This window comes from Miscanthus floridulus, chromosome 13 (assembly GCF_019320115.1).
Source record: "Miscanthus floridulus cultivar M001 chromosome 13, ASM1932011v1, whole genome shotgun sequence".
Classification (NCBI taxonomy): domain Eukaryota; kingdom Viridiplantae; phylum Streptophyta; class Magnoliopsida; order Poales; family Poaceae; genus Miscanthus; species Miscanthus floridulus.
Genome location: NC_089592.1, coordinates 83,191,554 through 83,197,721, shown reverse-complemented (window position 1 = coordinate 83,197,721; position 6,168 = coordinate 83,191,554). Strand labels below are relative to the sequence as shown.

Below are 6,168 nucleotides of genomic sequence, written 5' to 3'. Positions count from 1 at the left end.
ATCACCTCCAGCATGAAGCTCCAATAATCAGACATTAACGCTGAAACCAAGACAAAAAAATCAAGGGGAGGATAGAACAAACTATGTGCTGTTTTCGATTTCAGGGATAGCTCAAAACATCAAGAGGAATATGTCCTATATCTCTCCACAAGGCAATGTAAACCATTATCATGTAACAACAGCATCCAACAGAACCTTTACAAAGCCTGTATCACCGGTTTACCAATCTCACCACTATTCCATTCACAGTTTATCCTAAAAGGCAAAGGAATGGAATGACCAGATCAGCTGAGTGAGAAGATCAGAAAGAAAGAAAGAAAAAAAAACTCCGATTTGGTACAAAGTTACAGTAAGTTTGAAGCCCAGCGACAAAAATGAGCTTGGTCAAGAGCCTGTTTTACTATGAACACTGACTGACTGGATCCTTGCGGTCGAGAGAAGGTTTGCTTATCTCACTCATCTGCTTGTTCTATTACTGCATTCTTTAGTTCTGACGTCTTATGCCAGAAATGTCTTGGTCTTCCATCCTCTCATAGAAAAGAATATAGGCCTCACAGTTGAGAACTTGTTCAAGAGTGACTTGTCTGATCCAACGGTCGTCTGCACAAAACCATGAGGAAGAGCAACTGCTACCCTCTTGCTGATTTCCAAGCCTTCTTGCTCTAACGTACGCAATGTAGTGTCCGTCCTTCTCCTTCAAGGATCCCTCGCCAATGTGCTCTACAACACCAGCTAGACGATAGAGGGTGCTATCTTTGTCGACAGAGCTGAATATTGGAGAAAACAAAACAGAATTAGGCCAAATGTATGGTTATGAATTAATGCGACCTTTTACAAATAATGCCATGCCTTTCTCGGTCATGTATCCACATAATTGAACATTATGAACAAGAACCCTCTATCAGATAAACACCCATGATCCCTTCTCAAGTGATAAATCATCTAACAATGAAGATTTCAACAAATAAAGGCTCTAGAATTATTAAGAAGGCCATACACATTTACCTTTATTTAAAAAAAAAAACAATTATATTTGAAATATCAATACCATAAGTCAGAACTGTAGCTAACATACAACTTTGAAACAAAGAAAAAGGTATTTAAAATGCACCTAAATGCAAATAGATACTGAGCTCTTTACAGTGAAGTAAGCAATACAGTGCGCCAGTGAATTGGGTTTGTAGCAGACGATCTGTGTGTTCCATTCTATTCAAATGTGATCAGTTCTGTCGCAAACAAACTCAATTACAACTGATTCACTAAAGCATTTTCCAACCAAAGACAAGATTATTTGATGTAGATTGAACATGGCTCTGGTCAATATCAGACTGTAAAAAAGAACTACAAAGATCCACAGCTCTTGTGTGTATCCTCAGAAAGAAGACTGTAGAAAATATACTTAATTCAGTTGTTTCCTTGACTGGAATCACCACTAATTTAAAAACCTAGTTGGATTATTTGCGTTGGCATCTCATTTCCATTCTCTCAAATAAAAAATAATACAGATTTTGTAAATTTCTAGAGCTGCACAGGCTCCAACAAGTACACCTTTTTAGACATGTTAATGTTATTGATGGCATTTGTATAATTCTTTCACATAATTCCAACTTCCAAATAGTATGTCCTGGGACTGGGAGTACCATATGACCCAGTGTCCCATTCCCATCGTTTATGAAAGGGCGATGCATTTTGAATCTGACAAGACGCCCGTAACTTTCATATGCACTGTCATTTTATGGCATTTTTCCCCTTCTCAAACCTTTCTTTACTGCTGCAGTTTTTTTTCTACATATAAAACTTGTCCCTTTTGTCTCCATGCTCAGATGACAAGATATTCATTTTACTATTATCATGTTACAGTTCTTTAGTGAATATAATAAATTACTTGAAAGATTTTACCTTCTTTTATCACCCATTATGCAGTGCTAAATACACATGTTTCCAAGGGAAGTAAACAATTGGTTTTGCTGTTCATAATTTCTTTAATCTGAATCAGGTTAATCTGCAGAGATAAATATAAGTAGAATCGTCCTAATTACCTCTATGCAAATGAAGGAAATTATCCAAATTTCCAGGAAATTAACATACTCCATTTCTATATGGCATTCATTTTCACACACTACAATCGCATACTTATTTCAAAACTGTACTAGTTGATTTGGAAAAAGAAAAGTCTAACGAGTATATGGCTACAAAAGCCCCCATGACCACAAATGAGAACACTGAAGTACGGGTAAAAAAAATCATTCACCAACAATGCCATGTGTTCTTAAGTCTTTGTAACTTTGTTTAGAGAAGGTCGTGTATTGTTAAAGCTAGTAGGAATGAACTGAACAAAAAAGCTTACGCAATTAGAAACTTGTTAGAAGTTAGAACTGCACAGATGTATAAGGTATTACTGTGAGGAACGATCAGTACCTGGGGTTCATGAATCGCTTTACATCAAGGTATTCCATAAATCTCACATGGCCATTTATTTTGATCCCATCAGTTCCCTTAAGGTTAGAAGTTCTATTAAGGTGAAGAGCCAATACAGGTGGAAGCGTGGTAAAACGATAAATCTTAACAGTATCTCCAACATCATCTTCATTGCCGCTTCCCACTATCTGCTCACCATTTTTACTTTGACTGGCACTTGGCTCCTCATGATCCTTGGCACAATTAGGACAGCGCCATTTTACCTGATCTTCAGAAAACAGCAATAAGAAGTCTTCAATCGATATTAGATCTTCTGTCAGTGAATCAACAGACTTGCCCTCCTGAATCTGCAAAGGACTCTGTACAACATCCTGGCTTTGACTGATACATTGCGCTTGAGTAGAATCTGCAGAACCAAGCATATATAATATTTAATTTTATCTGCAGTATCGACATCATGCAACCAGTAACTGGCATCCTCTACATATTTTTAGATCTTTATCCTCCAAATTCGAAGTAGCTTTCTTTTCGAGAATCCCCGCACATGATTAAGTGGAGTAACAATTTATTATGCGACGACAAGGACTCAACATCTCAAGCTATTTATTCCAGTGGCAGTTTTATCTACTACACTACAAACAGCATTGCCGTGTTAGCACTTCTGAAAGATCCTGCTCACTTTTGTATACACATCCCAAAGGTTTTCCTGAAATTTTTCTTCTGTCCATGTGTGCAAAGGGCCCTCAAACCATTTTCTCCTCTTAGCAAGTGTAGGATACATATTCCAAAAAATGAAACGTTTTTCTCATGTTGAGCAAGATAACAAATAAGATTTCCAGTTTCAGAGTGTTCCCTAGTTCCAGCATTTTCAATCCACAAATGTGGAATGACCTAGGACTCTAGAGTACCTCCGACATCTGCAGTCAAGGCATTTTAATAAGTGCAGGAGCAATCATAAACTCACCAACTTCCAAAGGTTTATGTGTTTCCTCCACAGTCACCTCTGAACCAATAGCACGAGAATAACAACTTTCAGAAACTGTTTGCAACCTTTCCAAGTTTCTCTGCACATCTGCTGGAAATAATTGAACAGCAATCTCCCTCTTTCGAGATCTGGGACTCTCGCTTGTTTGTGGTGATGCAGCACTTTTGGTTGGATGCCACTTTGATGGGAAATGCATTGTCAGGTCCCAGAAAAAATCGGATGTCGGAGACGAGTGACCACATTTTTTGCAGGATAGTGTCTGAAGCATCTTAAACCTAAAAATGGAATCAATCACTGTAGGAGCATCACTTTGCCTGTTATAAATCTTCTCACCTTCAATCCAAATACCGCGCAAGGCCGTAAGAAATTCGTGGCTGTCTTCCATAGCTCCAACTTTGAAAAACGGCGCTTTGCACAAGCGTACGCAATCCAAAACTTTCGTTGGGTCCAGCACGTCTCCTGCAGCACTTGCCTCCACAAGCACAAATAGCTCCTTGAGTAGCTCGGGAAGGAGACCTTTTGGAGGATCCAGTGCCAACATCCTTTCTTGCAGCTTACCAAGCACAAATAGGCACTGCAATACTGCACTCATGTAGCATGTGTTTCCGAGATTTGGTATTCCTCTGATAGCATAGCCTTGCGCGTCCGATGACCTGGACTCATAGCTAGGCCATTTGTCTGCAAGATCCAAACCAAATCCAGATGGATGGCTTTCTGCCTGACCTTTGCCCGTCATTTCCACCATTGGATTGACCTCCGCCTCAGTTTGACCTAAGAATTCAGATCATCCAAGAAAGCCAAATAAGTAGGGGATTTCTGTGTGCGCGCGCGCGCCGGGCGGGGGGTGCGGGGGATAACCAAGAAGACGATGTATTAACATTCCAGAACCACTACCAAGAACAGTGCAGACCAGTGATTGGGCCAAGGAAAATCAGAGGAATTACCAAGAAGACGAAGTATTAACAATCCAGAACCACTACCAAGAACAGTGCAGACCAGTGATTGGGCCAAGGAAAATCAGGGGCAAACAACCATAGAAGGAAAAAAAAAATCAGAAAACATGAAACCCTGGCGCGAAGTCAAGAATGGAGCCAGGGATTCAAGAAGCAAAGCCATGGGACCACAAAGAGCAATGTCGGGGGAAAGCTTACCAACAGATGGCGGGGGAGCCAGTAACTTTCGACTGACAATAGAGCGGATCACTTGAACACCAACCTCGTTGTCACCTTCCCCAAATTTGACCGGCATTGGCACCTCAGCGTTACACTTGAAGCAGTATCCTCTTTCTGGATCACAGTACAGAACAGCAAACCAGTGCTTCTTCTTCAGGGCGTGTGCTCGAGAGTGCCCAAACGGGTAAGCAATTGACCCAACCCCGCAGCAGAGATGGTCGTAGCATGTCACACAGATCAAGAGATCGATCTTCTCGGGCTTGGTTTTGACGATCCCCTTGTCTTTTTCGCGCTGACAACCACAGCAAGTCCATGCGTCCTTGGATTCGAGCAATCGAGCCATTTTCATGATAGCACTGTAAGTGATGACGTGATTGCACTTGCACCGCTTCTCATCGCTGGCCCGCGCCGCCCCTTCCACGATCAGCTCCGACGACTCAGGAACCGTAGGCAGAGGCAGTGCCGCCGCGGGCCGTTTGTCTTGCCGCCGCGGAGATTTACTCCGCGGGCTTCGAGATCTCTTCGGCGGGCTTCCCTCCGCCTCCTCCTTCGGCTGCGTCTTCCCCGTCGGGTTCGGCTTCGACGCCCCAGGAACCGTAGCCAGAGCCGCGTCGTCCAGCCGAGGAGCTTTCTTCCGCGGGCTCTCCTCTGCCTCCTCCCCCTTCGGCGGCGTCTTCCCTGTGGGGCTCAGTGCCGACGCCGTAATCAGAGCCGGGTCGTCAACCCGCGCAGCTTTCTTCCGGGGGCTTCCATCCGCCTCCTTTTCCTTCGGGGGCGTCTTCCCCATCGCGTTTGCCTGGAGCACACAAGAACCACACCAAATTAGAGTCGCGTGAATCCGTTAAAGCCCAAACCAACCAGCAATCGATGCGGATGACCCGAGAATCGAAAGCCAGATTGAGTAGCGGGGAAATATGAGAAAAGACCCAATAAGACGACGAGAAATCGAGCACTTCGGCGAGGATCAATAACCGCTGCCAGGAACCGTACGGGCCAGGAATGAACCAACCAACCAATAGAGGCAACAAATGGGAGGAGGAACCAGAGAATAGGAATTAGACCAACAACAACCGAAGCCGCATTCGTTCGAGTGGCGAGGATCAAAAACCAACGGCGACGATGAAATCGATCGAGGCGACGCGCGAAACGGAAACCATTCTGGCGGGGGATCAACAACGGCGAGCACGGATTCGGGGATCCAAACCAGCAAAATACCAATCGACCGAGCGACGAAGAACGGAACCGGAGTAGGAAGGAAGGAAGGCGGTGGGGGGAAGCTTACCGGAAGACGACGGCAACGGAGCTCGGGGTCGAACGGCTTGCGGCGAGGCCGGGAGGGAGAGGGGGTTTGGTTTGAGAGGGAGCGCGGCAGAGGAGCAAATGATTTCGCGCTGGTTTGGTTTTCGCTGGGGCGGTGGGGTTTTGTGGGAGAGACGGTGGGCCGCGGAGTTGGGCGGGTTAGTTGAGAAGGCCGTGGGCCGAGCGGACAAGGCCGGGGGATGGACCCGCGCTGGCTTGCCATTAGCCAAGATGGCCCAGCCGCGATCACACGACGTACAAAAATGCACGGAAAGTTCATGTTGGAAATTAGGT

At 44.5% G+C, this 6,168-nt stretch overlaps 1 protein-coding gene across 1 annotated transcript; it reads right to left on the bottom strand.

The window, feature by feature from the left end:
* Positions 1-235: 235 nt before the first annotated feature.
* On the bottom strand, positions 236-5,954 carry LOC136502078 (ubiquitin carboxyl-terminal hydrolase 2-like). Its single transcript, XM_066497567.1, has 5 exons — positions 5,858-5,954; positions 4,555-5,371; positions 3,383-4,174; positions 2,419-2,824; positions 236-767 (listed from the first exon to the last, which is right to left on the bottom strand). Exons 2-5 carry the CDS (start codon positions 5,360-5,362, stop codon positions 485-487), a joined length of 2,289 nt encoding a protein of 762 aa, XP_066353664.1. The 5' UTR covers positions 5,363-5,371; positions 5,858-5,954; the 3' UTR covers positions 236-484.
* Positions 5,955-6,168: the final 214 nt, after the last annotated feature.

Coding starts and splice junctions, on each gene's coding strand:
- LOC136502078 (XM_066497567.1), bottom strand. CDS start 5,362: ATGGGGAAGACGCCCCCGAAGGAAAAGGAGGCGGATGGAAGCCCCCGG. Junction 4,175..4,554: donor GGCTCCCCCGCCATCTGTTG/GTAAGCTTTCCC, acceptor CTGAATTCTTAG/GTCAAACTGAGGCGGAGGTC. Junction 2,825..3,382: donor ACATAAACCTTTGGAAGTTG/GTGAGTTTATGA, acceptor TTGGTTCTGCAG/ATTCTACTCAAGCGCAATGT.